General features: G+C 42.3%; 1 protein-coding gene across 1 annotated transcript; it reads right to left on the bottom strand.

Annotated features, from left to right (window-relative positions):
• Nucleotides 1–503: 503 nt before the first annotated feature.
• Nucleotides 504–14502, bottom strand: tnfaip8l2b (tumor necrosis factor, alpha-induced protein 8-like 2b). Its single transcript, XM_062991722.1, has 3 exons — nucleotides 14424–14502; nucleotides 3137–3456; nucleotides 504–873 (listed from the first exon to the last, which is right to left on the bottom strand). The coding sequence occupies exons 2-3, from the start codon at nucleotides 3452–3454 to the stop codon at nucleotides 631–633; spliced, it is 561 nt and encodes a 186-aa protein (XP_062847792.1). The 5' UTR covers nucleotides 3455–3456; nucleotides 14424–14502; the 3' UTR covers nucleotides 504–630.
• Between the last annotated feature and the right edge of the window lie 1447 nt (nucleotides 14503–15949).

Below are 15949 nucleotides of genomic sequence, written 5' to 3' on the forward strand. Positions count from 1 at the left end.
ATTCTGAATTCCTCGGTTGCCACAGGTCGGCTGGGCACCATCTAGCGGGCATAATTGGCAGTGCCTGCAGCAGACACGTTTCTGCAAGGGTGGGATGACCGGACTATGTGGGTGGGGTCTTCAAACGCTGTGCATGGGTGTAAAAGGGTTCCACTAAGGGCTGCGCACGGGTCGGAGGAGGCGTGAGCAGCAATATACCCACCTTGACTGCAATCAGGGATCTACCAGCAGTGGAAGACAAATTGAGTACGCTAATTTGGGAGAAAAATGGGAGAAAGAGCACAACAGAGCTGACAACTCGAACTCATAAGTTCAGATCTCAGCTCTGCTACCGGCAGGCTTGAGGGAAAATGGAAAAAAATTAAAAGGTAACGAATCTGTTTACAAACGGATCACATCAGATTAAAGGAAAATAAGCAAATAATTCAAATAATCTTATTTCGTTGTGTACTGCGCAGTTATCGTACCACAGACAAAGCACAATATTAAACAGTATCTGCATTAGTAATAAAGTTCTGTACCAGTAGGTCACAATGCGTCCAAAATGTACATGTTGCACCGTGCTTTATCAGTCCAGTACCTTGGCTTTTCTTGAAGGTAACTGCATTAAAAGTCTCAGTGTTACGACACTCATAACTTTTCTTCCTCCAGCAGTTTGTTGAGACAATTGCAGATTTTGTTGAGGTTGGACTTGAAAGCACCGCTGGGATTGTAAAGCTGGGTGAGGAGAGCCGGGTCGGAGTAATGGTTAAAGACGTGGTTGATGCGTCCGTGGGATTTTGGAGTGAGATGCTTTTCCACGAGCTTAAGCAGCAAGTCCCTGCATGAGGTCAGGATCTCTGACATCACTCCCTTGTCAAAGGTGAACTCCACCTGAAGTGATGAGAAAGAAAGTTAATGTATATATTTGGAAATAAGGTTTAAAAATGACATCCGTCTTATGCCAAGTTCACACTACACGACTTTCCAAGTCATCAGGTCGCTGTACAGTTGACACTACACAGCTGGATCTCTTGTAATCGGGAGTCTTTCAAGTCGGTGTGGCTTTCACACTACACGACTGATCGGCGATAAGAGGGTTTCACACTACACCATCTATTACCAACTGGAATCGCAGACGAGCTTCTTTGGTCTTCCAAACTGCGTTCTGTCATGAAAACAAACGCGAGAAGTGACGAGGGGTTTAATGATACCACGTCCAAAAATGCACGTAGGAAGTTAGATAGATAGAAAGGTGTCAGAATACACAAGAGCATCACAGTTACAGGGCTGTTTTGGCAGCAAAAGGGGGACCAACACAATATTAGGAAGGTGGTCATAATGTTATGCCTGATCTGTGTAAATGTAATGGCTAGCAGGAGGGACAAATATCACAACTGAGAGGCTTTAAAGTCCAACCGTGAACTGGCAACCTTCTAATTACTGGTCCAGTACTTTAACCACTGAGCTACTACTGTACACTGCATGAATGAAGATGAGATGTAGCTGTCTGTTTTACATCCAGTTCAAACATTTGCATGGTGAGTGTGTAAATGTGCCACTGTTGATGTGGGTGATGAAAATGTTGGTCAAGAAACTTCTGTTGAATGTAAGTCTGCAGCAGCCACTGGTGGCATTTAGACTCTGTGGTCAAACTGAAGAGTTCGGGTTAGCGGTAAGGTCTGCTGACAAGCATTGTTCATTTGGTATACTGTTACTGAGTGCTCTCGTCTTCAGTTCATCCAGCCTTTATTTACACGCAATGCGATCTAAACCAGTGGCTTGTGCTGCAAACGTCATGTCACACCTGGTCAGGATCGCTGTGCATTGTCTTTCACTACATCTATTTATGGTCTCTAGACATTGTAGACCACGAATTACACTTTTCTGTTTGGTTTGCTCTTGTTTTATTTACTCTAATGTTTGAACGTGTCACGGACTTGCACATTTTTGGTTCTGCTGCTTCTTACTTTTAGACTTCTGTAACCATTAGAGATTTTATCTTCCTCTTTGTGGTTAAGCTGTGAACAAGCAAAAGACAGAAAACAGGCCAGTACTGCGTGTCTCATGAAGTTCTTCATGTGTGTTTTACATATTTTCACTGATTGGGCATGGCACCAGGATAAACAAGAAAACAACATGGGCAACAATGGATTTTTTCCCATTAACTATTGGTTAAGGTAACTGATGGTGGAGTTAAAGAGCCTTTACATATTTACATTTACATTTTTGGCATTTAGCAGACGCTTTTATCCAAAGCAACTACACTAACTGTCCATTTTACCAGCTCCACTTACCATATAGAAGCACTTTGTAGTTCTACAATTATTGACTGTAGTCCTTTTTATTTACTGTAGTCCTACAATTATTTAGCCTGCTTTCACCCTGTTCTTCAATGGTAAGGACCCCCACAGGACCACTATATATTCTCAGCACTGCATATTCCACTATATATTCTCAGCACTGCAGTGACACTGACATGGTGGTGGTGTGTTAGTGTGTGTTGTGCTGGTATGAGTGGATCAGACACAGCAGCACTGCTGGAGTTTTTAAATACTGTGTCCACTCACTGTCCACTCTATTAGACACTCCTACCTAGTTGGTCCACCTTGTAGATGGAAAGTCAGAGACGATCGCTCATCTATTGCTGCTGTTTGAGTTGGTCATCTTCTAGACCTTCATCAGTGGTCAGAGGACGCTGCCCACGGGGCGCTGTTGGCTGGATATTTTTGGTTGGTGGACTATTCTCAGTCCAGCAGTGTCAGTGAGGTGTTTAAAAACTCTATCAGCATTACTCATACCAACACACACTAACACACCACCACCATGTCAGTGTCACTGCAGTGCTGAGAATCATCCACCACCTGAATAATACCTAACAAAGCATGCAGATAAACAGATGGACTACAATCAGTAATTGTAGAACTACAAAGTGCTCCTATAAGTGAAGCTGATAAAATGTAAACATTGATGTACACATAAATTAGCCAAATAGTTAATTTCCTTTTAAGTTTAAGGTCTCTGTAAAATGGAAGTGGTAAGTCTAACCAACCCTGACGCTTACTCTGACCTTAACCCTAACAATTCAATACAGCCCCATACAGCCCCCTTACAGCCCCTTATCTGACTGATATTTTTTAGTGTATTTTGTATTTACCTCTTGGAAACTGATGGCCGTCATGGCTCCTTGGTGTAATTTCTTCTTAAAGTTCTGGGCTAAGTTGAGCTCCTCATCGCTAAAGCAGTTGTGTTTGAAGAGCACAGCTATCTTCACCACCACTTTAATCAGGTCCTTAATGACTTTCTGGGCCTCTGTGCGGTTCCCCGTGTACTCCTTCGACACTCGGTACAGCTCATCCAGGATCTCGCTGCTGGTGTCATCAATGAACATCTGCACTACCGACTTGTTGGCCATTTTGCTGAGAAGCTTCTTCTGGGTTTTCATTGCCAAGTCCTTGGAGTTGAAGCCCTCCATGTCTTTGTAATGAGCAGAAAAGAGAAAAGATAAGACAGGAGGGTTTATATGTACATTTACATTTGAAATATACACTCATGAGCAAAAACGTTCTAATATCCTCTCTAGACAGCATTTTCTCCCCTTTTCCCCAGATTTAGCGTAGTCAATTTGTCATCTGCTGCCGGTAGATCCCTGATTGCAGTCGAGGTGGGTATATTGCTGCTCACACCTCCTCCGATCTGTGCGCAGCCCTTAGCGGAACCCTTTTTTACCCATGCACTCTGCACAGGTGCCTCTCTATCTGCTAATCATTGTTTGAAGACCCCACCCACATAGTCCGGTCATCCCGCCCTTGCAGAAAAGTGTCTGCTGCAGGCACTGCCATTTATCCCCACTAGATGGTGCCCATCTGACCGGTGGCAACGTCGTATTTTGAACCGAGGGGTTCACAATCTCTGTGCTGGTGTGCTCGCAGAATATCATGCTGCGCCACCTGAGCACCTCTGTCTTTGACCCACAGAAACATCTTTAAAAAAGCCAACTTCTCCCCTACGTTTCCCATAACCCCGTATCTTGCGTTCTCATTGGCTGTTCGACATAGGACTCATTGCCAGTCGGGCAACTCAGATCCAGATATTTGACATGATAGAAATCTCTCTTCGGTCACCGAATGCTCAGCGAGCCGCTCGGATCGAGGTGTTGAGTAGTTCACACATAGCAATTGAGAGCCGAGTTTCCATCGCCGAGTTGCTCCCAAGCCGGCAAATCTAGCGCCGACCAGTCCCAGAGTAAAAATCAGGGCAAAATCGTGTAGTGTGAACTAGGAATAAAACTAAGTTTCAAAGAAACCTGAACAGAACCGGTTCAAGAACCAAGGTTATTTTGGTGGGAAAGCGCTATAGGGGTCAGATAATACATTTAAGTGCATGAAAATCAAATGATACGGCTTTTACAATGTGTTCTTCAACATTATCAGCATGTTCTAACAGTTGTACATTGTACTGTACAACTGTATATGTACACCGATCAGCCATAACATTAAAACCACCTCCTTGTTTCTACACTCACTGTCCATTTTATCAGCTCCACTTACCATATAGAAGCACTTTGTAGTTCTACAATTACTGACTGTAGTCCATCTGTTTCTCTGCCTGCTTTGTTAGCCCCCTTTCATGCTGTTCTTCAATGGTCAGGACCCCCACAGGACCACCACAGAGCAGGTATTATTTGGGTGGTGGATCATTCTCAGCACTGCAGTGACACTGACATGGTGGTGGTGTGTTAGTGTGTGTGGTGCTGGTATGAGTGGATCAGGCACAGCAGTGCTGCTGGAGTTTTTAAATACCGTGTCCACTCACTGTCCACTCTATTAGACACTCCTACCTAGTTGGTCCACCTTGTAGATGTAAAGTCAGAGATGATCGCTCATCTATTGCTGCTGTTACTCATCAGTGGTCACAGGATGCTGCCCACGGGGCGCTGTTGGCTGGATAATTTTGGTTGGTGGACTATTCTCAGTCCATCAGCGCTGCTGTGTCTGATCCACTCATACCAGCACAACACACACTAACACACCACCACCATGTCAGTGTCACTGCTGTGCTGAGAATGATCCACCACCTAAATAATACCTGCTCTGTGTGGTCCTGACCATTGAAGAACAGCATGAAAGGGGGTAACAAAGCATGCAGAGAAACAGATTGACTACAGTCAGTAATTGTAGAACTACAAAGTGCTTCTATATGGTAAGTGGAGCTGATAAAATGGACAGTGAGTGTAGAAACAAGGAGGTGGTTATAATGTTATGGCTGATCGGTGTACATATACAGTTGTATGCTGATAATTTTAAAGAACACATTGTAAAAGGCACACAAAAGCTGTTGTGGTGACTTTTGGTGACGTACTGAGGTAATATTTTTTCTAATAATAATAAATTAGTCACCAGGCTGTATATGAGTGCGCTCACATCTTATAGTAATTGAAATGTGTTATTAAACGTAATTTATCTGCTCGACAATATATTTCAGTCAACAAAGGCCTTGTTTTTGTCACAGTGTGCCATATGTAGCGCTCAATGCCACATCCTCTGTGTCTCATGTATGTTTGTGCGCTGTGTTTTTAACTCTTGAGGATACCCCTCAGGGCCTCGGTGGAAGAACCGAGCTCTGATGGGGGTAAAAATCGCATCCTAAAGGATTTCGTCAGTGTTAGCACATCATGTAAACAAACCTAGATGTGATGCTCATGTCAGATCCATGTTTTATTCCTTTCTATTCAGTTTGTTCTAGTTTTATTTTTACAGAACGAAGTAAAAGCGACCGAGGCAAGCTTGATGTGCTTCCTGTTCCTGTTTTTTTTTTAGGTTCTTGCGTTCGGTGAGCATGCAAAGGCAGGTATGAAGAACAAGCCGATTGCATTGCTCACACAAGTTTCCACATGCAAACTCCAAATTGGGTCATAACTCAGTAGCACACAGCATAAAAAAGCGCATCAACTCTGTGACTTAAGAAAATAAAAAAGATCTGCAGCTTTTGCCAACTGTTGTGCTTATCTAATCATCATTATTAAATCATTACTTCATTTTTAACAACTGCACCTCCCTGCACTTTTACTTTCACTCATTCAATTTTCACTCAAATCCTTCATCATTAATAACTGCACTGTTATCTATCTATCTATCTATCTATCTATCTATCTATCTATCTATCTATCTATCTATCTATCTATCTATCTATCTATCTATCTATCTATCTATCTATCTATCTATCTATCTATCAGTCTGTTTGTCTGTCAGTCTACCCATCTGTCTATCTATCTAGCTATCAATATATCTGTTTGTCTGTCTATCTATCAATCTGTCTGTCTGTCTATCTATCATCTATCTGACTGTCTGTCTGTCAGTCAGTCTGCCTATCTATCTATCTATCTATCTATCTATCTATCTATCTATCTATCTATCTATCTATCTATCTATCTATCTATCTATCTATCTATCTATCTATGTGTATACGTTACACATTGTGAACCACAGTGGGACCAGATTTCCACCAATTTCATTAATTAGGTATATTTCGTTTCGAGTTTTGTTTTGATACATTTGATGTTTTGATAAATTTGTGTTGTGTAAAACATGCTAGCACACCAGAGCTGAGATCTCGAACACATTGTTTCGAATCTCAGCTCATCTGGGCTGGGCACCTAGATGACAACGATTGGCTGTTGTTCATACAGCGTGGAAGTCGGACCAGGGCTCCTCATAACTGATGCAATTATGACCTCTGCTGGCTGATTGATGGCGCCTGCGCAGAGTCGAGGAATTATGCGTTGATCAGGGTGTGGCTCTTTGTGCACAAAGCTGATCCACAAATGAACTCGCCTCGTGCAGGTGAAAAGATGCAGTCGGTACTGCACACATGTTGGAGGGGGCAGTGGAGGGTTGTATAGGTAGAGGGGAAGCGTAACGCAATCAGGGTAATTGGATATGACTAGATTAGGAAAAAAATATATATATATATGTGTTGTTTTGGCTGGGTGGCAGTAAAAATCATGGACAAAATGTGGGTTGCTAGGAAAAAAGTTGAAACCCTGCTCTAGTTAACTCATTTCTATTGATACAGTAGTGGTGTGCTTTACACTAATCCTACTGATGAATTCCCACAAGCTATGAACAAAAAGCATCAATGCTGACATTGCTTTCAAAGTGTTTACACCCAGGGCAGATTCATGGTCCTGCTTCTACTTTGTAAACTTGTGTGGGCCACTTCATTGCTAAGCTGTTGTTCACCCTAGACATTTCCTCTACAGTGATAACATTCAGTGATTACGTCTCAATTAACAGGACCCCCACAGGACCGCTACAGAGCAGGTATTATTTGGGTGGTGGATCATTCTCAGCACTGCAGTGACACTGACATGGTGGTGGTGTGTTAGCATGTGTTGTGCTGGTATGAGTGGATCAGACAAAGCAGCGCTGCTGGAGTTTTTAAACACCTCACTGTCACTGCTGGACTGAGAATAGTCCACCAACCAAAAATATCCAGCCAACAGTGCCTCATAGGCAGCGTCCTGTGACCACTGATGAAGGTCTAGAAGATGACCAACTCAAACAGCAGCAATAGATGAGCGATCGTCTCTGACTTTACATCTACAAGGTGGATCAACTAGGTAGGAGTGTCTAATAGAGTGGACAGTGAGTGGACATGATATTTAAAAACTCCAGCAGCGCTGCTGTGTCTGATCCACTCATACCAGCACAACACACACTAACACACCACCACCATGTCAGTGTCACTGCAGTGCTGAGAATGATCCACCACCTAAATAATACCTGCTCTGTGGTGGTCCTGTGGGGGTCCTGACCATTGAAGAACAGGGTGAAAGCGGGTTAAAAAAAGCATGCAGAGAAACAGATGGACTACAGTCATAGTCGTGTAGAAACAAGGAGGTGGTTTTAATGTTATGGCTGATCGGTGTACATAACAAAAATAATTAATTATTAAATAATTTGTATTTTTTTACATTTATTAATTAGCATGTGAGTGGCTGAGGTTTCAGCTGCAAAGCCTACACAAGTAATGAAAACGTGTGTTTCCCCATCTGATTGGTGGAATATACACAAAAAAAGGTAAATATTTAGCATTCCACTCATGACTGCAGCATGTAGCCCAAGGCTGTGACTGTATACGCACCTCTAAACATTCTGAGTGTGTGTGAAATGTTAATTTAAAGCTTTTTGGCATGTAAAACATCCTGTCGTCCTATAGTGTGTGTTATACTGAAGCGGCAGCACTAAACATATCATTAGGATGCACCTATGGTGCAGGTCATAACCTCACTACCCTGCCTGGAGAAATTCAACATGTTCAGCTTTTAAAAACAAATATTTGTTTAATTTCAAATTAACTATGAATAGCCATGCGGTAAAACATCATCAAAGTGTGCATTCTCCTGTTTTACTTTTAAACTTGTGTTACAGCTCGAGGTTCTGAGACATTCTGAGAATCAGAATCAGCTTCTCTCAGAGTCTAAAATGCTTCTCATTAAAAAAAAGCTTAATGTGACTTAATATAGTAAAAGAACGACACAGGAGCACTAAACCTCTCTTAATTATTACTGCTCATTAGTTCCCTCCACTAATTAAATCCCTCGCTCGTTGTTTTAGTACAATAAGTCACTTTAAGTTTGTGCACCATCAAACTCCATAGGAAATAACGGCACAGTGTAAAAGCGGTTTTGTCGCTTCTCGTGTGAATGCGCCGGTACTGAACGGAATACGATATTCCAAGATCAAGCATCTCCACAATTAACAAGCATTAACGCATTAACAGGTATCCCAAACATCCTTATTATGTTTTAAACTCAACACCACTCCCAGAAACAATTGACATTGAGTTTCAACGTACCACTGTAGTTATGTACAGTCTACATATACCGATCAGGCATAACATTATGAGCACTAACAGGTGAAGTGAATAACACTGATTATCTCTTCATCACGGCACCTGTTAGTGGGGGGGATATATTAGGCAGCAAGTGAACATTTTATCCTCAAAGTTAGAAGAAGGAAAATGGGCGAGCTTGAGGATCTGAGCGATTTTGACAAGGGCTAGAATTGTGATGGCTAGACGACTGGGTCAGAGCATCTCCAAAACTGCAGCTCTTGTGGGGTGTTACCGGTCTGCAGTATCTATCAAAAGTGCTCCAAGGAAGGAACAGTGGCAAACCGGCGACAGGGTCATGGGCAGCCAAGGCTCATTGATGCACGTGGGGAGCGAAAGCAACAGACAAGCAACTGTAAATCTTGGTGCCAGATACTGTACCACAGCACACCTTTAGGGGTCTAGTGGAGTCCATGCCTTGATGGGTCAGGGCTGTTTTGGCAGCAAAAGGGGGACCGACACATTATTAGGAAGGTGGTCATAATGTTATGCCTGATCGGTGTTCTTTATTAAAGTCAGTTGTAGACACGGTTGGCTTTATCAGTTCTTTAATTGGTGACTAATTATTATGATATTACTTTGCATACTTGCAGTATGTGCGTATTATGTAATAATTATTCATATAAACACAGCAAGATTCCTTAAGTGCTGTGCAAAAGTAGTTGCCCTTACTTCTATTTTAGCTTGTTTATCTTCCAAATATTTTAAATATAAGATAAAGGCAACCCAAGTAAACAGAAATACAGCTTCTAAATCATCGTTCCATTTATTGAAGATAAAGATTTTTTCAAACCTAGTATCACCCATGTGGAAATGTAATCGCCACTCTTATCAGTAGCAACTGCAGTGAGATTAGAGATCATAACCTGCGATGAGTCTTTACATCACTTTTACTATCAGTATTATAAAATGATCTCTGTAGATTATCATTGGTGATAGAATGAATTGTACTACAGCTATAAAACCGTCACTACACGTCACAGTTGACTGTCATTCTGTCAGATTTCGGCCCTGATCAAAGTGCTGCTTTTGTTACAGTGGAAACCAGCTACATTATGCCAAGTTCACACAACACGATTTTCCAAGTTGTCAGGTCGCTGTACAGTTTACACTACACAACTGGATCTCTTGTAATCGGGAGTCTTTCAAGTCGTGGTCTTTCACACTACACCATCTATCACCAGGAGGAATCACAGGCGAGCTTCTCTGGTCTCCCAAACTATGAGAATAGTTTGAGCAAATCTAGCGCCAACCAGTCACCGAGTGAAAATCCGGGCAAAGATCATGTAGTGTGAACTGGGCATAAGCTGACCAAACAGGACAGGTGAGTGCTAAAATGCAATTAATGGTCCGTCCTCAGGTGGAACACATACCTGAAAGTTTTAAACTGCCCTTAAAAGCAGCATGAACAGTCTTGACCTACCTTGCAGCCATAAAAAATTAAAATGAAAATATAAAATAGCTCAATTATTAAGACAAGATAAAATAAGCAGACAGTAATGACACATACGTGTTAAACATGGCATTAAAACCCAAATAAATAAATAAAAGCAGCACTAGCATGAGAACTGCTTCATATGAGCTTTAGGTCCTCGTGTACAATGCAAGGTGTCAGATGGATTGGTGTAAAGCACACCACTATTAAATCCACAGTTAAAATGTGTCTGTTTGCGCAATCAGTCCCAGTGGCCTGGCTGGAGGTTCAATGGTCATAATTAAAATCCGGTTGTAGCCTAGCGGTTAAGGTTCTGGACTAGTGATCGGAAGGCTGCTGGTTCAAGCCCTACCACTGCCAGGTTGCCACAGTTGGGCCCTTAAGCAAGGCCCTTAACCCTCAATTGCTTAGACAGTATACTGTCACAGTACTGTAAGTCGCTTTGGATAAAAGCATCTGCTAACTGCTGTAAATGTAAGTGTAAATGTCTGAAGCGGGGGGGGGGGGGGGGGGGTTACTTCCTTGCGGCTGCAACAGTGACCCCTACTGACTGCTCGACTGGTTGGCAAATATGAAATTCACTTACTGGTGTAAAGATGTATCTGGTGGCTTGACACTTGGAGGTGCATGCTAGCCTGTGGCTCTCCTCAGCCAGAGTGGGTATTGTGTAGCAAACAGATATAACCAGAGTACATAGGAAAGTATTTTTTAAGAACAATTGTAGCCTAGCGGTTAGGGTACTGGACTAGTAATCGAAAGGTCGCTGGTTCTTACCTCATCACTGACAGGTTGCCACTGTTGGGCCCTTGAGCAAGGCCCTTAACCCTCAATCGCTCAGACTGTATACTGTCACAACTGTGAGTCACTTTGGATAAAGGCGTCTGCTAAATGCCGAAAATGTAAATGTATCTGGTGGCTTGACACTTGGAGGTGAGTGCTAGCCTGTGGCTCTCCTCAGCCAGAGATCACCGGAGATCATCGTCTGAATCTGGGATTGGTGCATGCTTTGAGAAGATGCCTAATGCCAACTGTAAATGTGTTGGAAGGGGCATAGACGTCCATAAAACACCTTTCCAATGACACCAATGAAGCCACAAAGTACATCAATGCATATCCTTAGTAATGCTAATGAAAGTGAATCCCTGGAGTCATGTTTCGAAATCTGGAGGATCCCCCAGCAAATGTGGCCCAAGTTCATATTAATGCTCATTATTTTGGAGGGAGATGTTCAGCAAGTTCATATTAATGCTCATTATTTTGGAGGGAGATGTTCAGCAAGTTCATATGTACTCCCTCTTTTACACCGATCAGCCATAACATTAAAACCACCTCCTTGTTTCTACACTCATTTTATAGTTCTACAATTACTGACTGTAGTCCATCTGTTTCTCTACATGCTTTCTTAGCCCCCTTTCACCCCGTTCTTCAATGGTCAGGACCCCCACAGAGCAGGTATTATTTAGGTGGTGGATCATTCTCAGCACTGCAGTGACACTGACATGGTGGTGTGTTAGTGTGTGTTGTGCTGGTATGAGTGGATCAGACACAGCAGCGCTGCTGGAGATTTTAAACACCTCACTGTCACTGCTGGACTGAGAATAGTCCATCAACCAAAAATATCCAGCCAACAGCGCCCCGTGGGCAGCGTCCTGTGACCACTGATGAAGGTCTAGAACAGGGGTGTCAAACTCAAGGCCCGCGGGCCAAATCCGGCACGCCACGTCATTTTATGTGGCCCGCGAGAGCTTAAACGACTGTATGATTGTTGTGATGGTTCGAGTCGTTACAGAGACGCGCTTATAATTTAATGGGACGCCTGCACCTTTAAGCGGCAACTGTTGACATGGTAGTCATGGCAACTAACTTTGACCTTCGCTAGAGGCCATGTGACTTTTACGGCAAAAGAACGCGGGGTAGCGTAGTCAGTAATGTAAACAATAATAGTAAATAAAAAGAATTATCTTGCAATATAATACAGAAGCATCGTCTGTAAGTAGTGGCGTTTATATTCTCAGTTGTTTGCAAGTGTTTAGTGAGTATATCACAGCGTTTTAGTTACAAATTTACCGTAATTAAATACAATTGTTACCGTTACTATAGCAATTAGTATCTTTACACAAAATGCTAACTCGTTAGCGCTATTTTACGTTTGGGTAAATCTCATATTGTACCAGATGTAACACTGAACTACAGCTGTGTGCTTTTACTGTATTAAGTTCTTTATTGTTTTTATTGTTTGTATTTTTACTTTATTTTGATGCACACAGTGTATCACACAGCTGGGAAGCAAATAAAACCGAATGTGTTCTGAAGGGAGCTGTCTGTCTGTCTGTCTGTCTGTCTGTCTGTCTGTCTGTCTGTCTGTCTGTCTAGCTGAGAAAGGGGGATAAACTATTAGTGAGGGCAGAACAATTGTCTTAAAATACACTGTAAAATACTACATAAACTGCATCTCTCAAAATGCAGGCTGATTTTGTGACCTGCAAGGTGACACAGCCCGCCAGCAGATGATGTTAAGAAATATTTACAAATAATCCCAAAATGTACATGAAGATAATTAAGAAAATTAAGCATAAGGAGGAAATTTAATGAAAGTGAATACAAGTTTATGCTTCAGGAAGGGAAACCGGTGCATCTCTTGTGTTATGAGGCTGTGTCTGTGGTAAAGGAGGACAATATAAATGCAGAATTTAGCCTCCAAGAAAAACAACAGACTGCAATCACAGCAGAATACGTTACAATCGGCCCTTTAAGGGCCACCATAATGCTGATGTGGCCCTCGGTGAAAATGAGTTTGACACCCCTGGTCTAGAAGATGACTCAAACAGTAGCAATAGATGAGTGATCATCTCTGACTTTACATCTACAAGGTGACAGTGGACAGTGAGTGGACACGGTATTTAAAAACTCCAGCAGCACTGCTGTGTCTGATCCACTTATACCAGCACAACACACACTAACACACCACCACCATGTCAGTGTCACTGCAGTGCTGAGAATGATCCACCACCTAAATAATACCTGCTCTGTGGTGTGAAAGGAGGCTAACAAAGCATGCAGAGAAACAGATGGACTACAGTCAGTAACTGTAGAACTACAAAGTGCTCCTATATGTTAAGTGGAGCTAATAAAATGGACAGTGATACAGTGTATACTGAACATAGCTGAGAGAAATCTACCACACACGTCACGATTGCTGAAAAGAAAAGACTATGATCTGTTGTGACTTTGTAAACAAATGAGCGATGGCCCCTGAGATGCGCCCTATCAGTCCTGACAAACATCCTCAGCTATTTTTTATATAATTTTTCTAGGTGAGTAAAAGCGACAGGACGCATTAAGGTGGAATGTTTGCTTCGCGCCGTGGCAAGCACAGACTCTTCTCTCTCCGTGTGTGTGTGTGTGTCATCATATTCTTTACGCCCAGCTCGGCTGTAGCCGTTGTTTTTTTGAAAAATGACTGAGGAATGTACAGGGCCACTCAAAAAGGAAGTGAAACTTCTGTTGAGCAGCAGCAGATTTACCAACCTTTCCTTTTTTTTTTTTTTTACAATTTCACAAGACAGTGAGTCAGTTCTAATTCTAATTCTAGAGGCCTTTTAGTTTTTACGCTGTAGTATTCTGGATCGGACATAGTGGCGGTCAACACAAAGTATTTAGGTCACGGCTAGATAGGTGAGGTCCAGTTTTTAGTCCATCTTTTTGTGGCGTAATCGTGAATACAGAGAAACCAGAGATGGTGCGTGTTTCAGCTTGAACACAGGAAATATTCCCTCCAAACTGCAACTGACTGTCGGACGTGTAGAAATAGAAAGAAAAAACATTCGTACATGAGCCAGCTGTTCCAGATGCTGAACACGACAGCTCATCTCTTAGATATACTCATTTAATATTAATGAAAGATTTACATAATATATTTTTTCTTTGCTTGATGTTGCTTTTGAGTATTTTCTACACTTTCCCCCTTAAAAATCTCCAGCACCGTTATGTAGATACGTTATCTGATATCTCAATAAACCCCAGCAGCCTCAGATCTCTCGATCTATGTGAACTGGCACGCTGTACTGCGCTTTTTACCTCGAGGGCATAGGTCAGCGTGTGTATAAGTTCTTACCTGCGTTTTCTTTTCCTTCCCTCCCTCTGCTGTGTCAAATCTCTGTCCTCCTTCTGCCTGCACCTCAGGTGGTCATCCAGGTTCTCTTTTCAGATGGAATCCCCTCCGCAGAACACACCAAAAAGAAACGGCACCAGATCTGCCCCGTGAACTCGCTGATCTGCTCGGCACTGTGTTTCAAGATAATTTGACTTGTACTTCCTTGAGGAACTAATTGTCAAAGACACACCCCTAAGTGTGCATGTCTGTGCTGTCTCATTTTTTTACCACACACACACACACACACACACACACACACACACACACACACACACACACACTCCACCCCGTTCTCTCACTGCTAGGTGCTGACGGAGCCCCTGCGTGTCCTTACAAGTGAAACCCCTGTAAAGAATTTAGCAGTAATCCTGTGATGCAGGCCGGTTAAAGGGTCAGCGCGTCACGTCAGAGCCACTGCTGAAGTCTGATTCACGTCCACAGGATACCGGCGGTCTGACAGATGAGTGTGATACAATGCAACTGTCAGATATTTCAATCAGTTTTACTAAGTAAAACATTAACATTTATCAGTAAATCATTAAGAGAGAGAGCACAGAGACTCAGGGGGGTCTCTGATATATTCTGCTGACAGTTCTTACTACATTTAAAGTTAATATAAGAAGCAGGGAGCTTATTGTGTTAGCTTTAATAATGTATTAATTTTTACTATATTTAAATTTTCGGCACTTAGCAGATCCTTTTATCCAGAGCAACTTACAGAACTGTGACAACATACAGTCCAAGCAATTGTGGCTTAAGGGCCCAACACCAGAAAACAGGCAGTGGTAAGGCTTGAACCAGCGACCTTCTGATGACTAATCCAGTACCATAACCACTAGGCTACAACTGCCCTTCAATTTATGACGTTTAGACACTTTAATCCAAAGTGACTTACAATTATGACTGAATACAGTTGAATACACTTTAAGCAATTGAGAGTTAATAGTCTTGCTCAGGGGGGCAAAAGATGCAGCTTGGTGGCTGTGGGGTTTGAACCCACAACCTTTTGATTGCTAGTCCAGTACTTTAACCACTGAGCCATCACCACCCTTGTGCTAATGACACAATTCTGACCAGCCTCTACAGAGCCTACCCTTAATCACTGGGAACATAGCAGTAATACGGGTTGTACGTGGTGTGACTGAGATAGATCATTAATCTGCACTAGATGAGTGTAACTCTGTTAAAAGTGGTTAATAAGCAACATGAAACTGCACCGCTTACATAACTCATTTCTACACTACACCAATCAGCCATAACATTAAAACCACCTCCCTGTTTCTACACTCACTGTCCATTTTATTAGCTCCACTTACCATATACAGTGGGACCAAAAAGTATTTAGTCAGCCACTGATTGTGCAAGTTCTCCTACTTAGAAAGATGAGAGAGGTCTGTAATTTTCATCATAGGTACACTTCAACTATGAGAGACAAAATGAGAAAAAAAATCCAGGAAATCACATTGTAGGATTTTTAAAGAATTTAT

Source organism: Trichomycterus rosablanca, chromosome 3, assembly GCF_030014385.1.
Source record: "Trichomycterus rosablanca isolate fTriRos1 chromosome 3, fTriRos1.hap1, whole genome shotgun sequence".
In the NCBI taxonomy this organism is placed as follows: Eukaryota; Metazoa; Chordata; class Actinopteri; order Siluriformes; family Trichomycteridae; genus Trichomycterus; species Trichomycterus rosablanca.